We start from the raw sequence: 2,197 nt of genomic DNA, 5'->3' as shown, positions 1-2,197 counted from the left end.
GCCCACAGCTTTGAACCACATAGAACTAAACTGGTTTAGATGAAAAGCTGTGAACAGTGGTGAGAACACTTTAATTGTGTCTCAAGTGATGCCCTTATCCTATTAAGCTAACCAGGAATAAGTCACTCTCAGTTGGCAAGTAATGCTGGTTTGAGAGCCCTGGGGAAAGATTTGGAGGAGACAATCAGCAGGTCCCTCCCTCTGACCAACAGAGGCTGCATCTAAGGGCAGTGAGGGCAGCTGAGGCTCCTGGGCCTGCTCCACCATGTCCTTTCCTCTGAGATTCCCTTCAAGGGAAGAATCAGCCTGCACTGGTCCCCATGCGTCAGGCTGAGCCATCCACACCCATAACCTGCATGTGTGATAAACATCACTTCACTTTCCTGCCCCGCCTCCACTGCAGCTACTCAGGAGGCGAAGCACCATTAGTAAAACTGAACGGAATCCACCTTCACACTCAGCTGGCAGCATCGCTCTAGATCTCCAGCGGGTATAAGCTAACGCAGTTCTCAGGGCTCTCCACCTATTCACACCAGCTCAGGAGTGAGCCTGATGAGTGCATTTCCAAGCAGGCTTTTCACAGAGTTTTCCTAGTGCAAACGATAAGAGGAGTGCAGAGAAAGAGAAACACTGCTGGGAACTGCTATGGAGCCCTCTCTCACCACATTGGGTCATGTTCCCGTCAGCCGCTAATGATTATTTAATGGTTAGTTACAGGGGCAGCAAGCAGCTGTGCAGTGGAAGTGAACACACATAGCCAGCCCCATGATCACAGTTTTCAACTGGACCTCACCCCACCCCTCCAGCTTCATCCTCGTTGGCATCCCGGGGCTGGAGGAGGTGCACGTCTGGATCTCCATCCCCTTCTGTGCCATCTACGTCCTGTCCCTCCTCGGGAACGGCCTCCTCCTGGCTGTTATCAAGACAGACTCAAGCCTCCACGAGCCCATGTACCTTTTCCTTGCCATGCTGGCCTTCGCCGACCTGGTCATCTCCACCACTGCTGTGCCTAAAATCCTCTGCAATTTCTGGTTCAGGGATCGGACCATTCATGTCAATGCGTGCCTGGCCCAGATTTTCCTGATTCATTCTCTTAATACGATGGAATCCGGGTTCATGCTGGCCATGGCCTTCGATCGCTATATCGCTATCTGTAACCCGCTGCGACACTCGGCCATCCTGACCGATCGAGCTGTAGCCAAGATAGGGCTGGGCATTGTGATGAGGGGGATAGTGTTACTGGGCCCACACCCATTCCTACTGCAGCAGCTCCCATACTGCAGGTCCAATATCATTTCTCACACCTATTGTGAGTTCATGACTCTGGTGAACCTGGCCTGTGCAGATACAAGATTCATGAATTTCTATAGTCTGGCCATAGCGTTTCTCACGGGGGGGTTAGATGCTATTCTCATTGTCCTGTCCTACATTCTCATCCTCTCGGCCATCTTCAGCCTGCCCTCCAAGGAGGCACGGCTGAAATCACTGAGAACCTGCAGCTCCCACATCTGCATAATGCTGGTGTTTTACATCCCTGCAATCTTCTCGTTCCTTTCCCACCGCTTTGGCCATGTGGCTCCCCACATCCACATCCTCATCGCCAACGTGTACCTGCTCTTCCCTCCCATGATGAACCCCATCATCTATGGGGCAAGAACTCCTGGGATCCGGCAGAGAACACTCCACATCTTGATACTCAATCCAGCCGGAAAACTCTTGGGACGGGTGAGAGGATGGAGGAAAAAGGCTCTGTAGGCTTCACCGGGGCAGAATGGCCAAGGATTATGATGGCTCAATTATTTCCTGGTGTGGAAACCAACCTCAACCTTCCTGAGCAGCAGGACTAATGACCATGTCTGTATGGGTCTGCAGCACAGCAGGGCTTCCCCTTTTTACTGCTATACGAAATAAAAATCTTGAAATTCACTGAATATGATGAACTGGCAGAGCCCCGAAAGAAGGAGCCAGCTCATTTCTCTGGAAGGGGATGTGTGCCTCTGAAGATACTGGATTTTACTGTGTTTAGAACTGCCGGGGCAGTTCTGGGGAGTCATGTTATTTTCAAAGTATATGAATGCAAACTGCTAGTTTAGAGTTTCTGGTGGGTTTCTTACTCAATGCAGAATAAATGTTCAGTTTTGAGTTGGGGACCTATGCTACAAGAATGTTTGTTTCAAAGCAGTTTGGGTTTGTATTC

The 2,197-nt window shown here is 50.5% G+C and overlaps 1 protein-coding gene across 1 annotated transcript; it reads left to right on the top strand.

Annotated features, from left to right (window-relative positions):
- The first annotated feature begins 765 nt into the window (after nt 1-765).
- LOC142007578 (olfactory receptor 52K2-like) lies at nt 766-1,755 on the top strand. Its single transcript, XM_074984268.1, has one exon. The coding sequence runs from the start codon at nt 766-768 to the stop codon at nt 1,753-1,755; it is 990 nt and encodes a 329-aa protein (XP_074840369.1).
- The last annotated feature ends 442 nt before the right edge of the window (nt 1,756-2,197 follow it).

This window comes from Carettochelys insculpta, chromosome 1 (genome assembly GCF_033958435.1).
Source record: "Carettochelys insculpta isolate YL-2023 chromosome 1, ASM3395843v1, whole genome shotgun sequence".
Lineage (NCBI taxonomy): Eukaryota > Metazoa > Chordata > Testudines > Carettochelyidae > Carettochelys > Carettochelys insculpta.
This window is presented reverse-complemented; position numbering and strand designations above follow the sequence as displayed.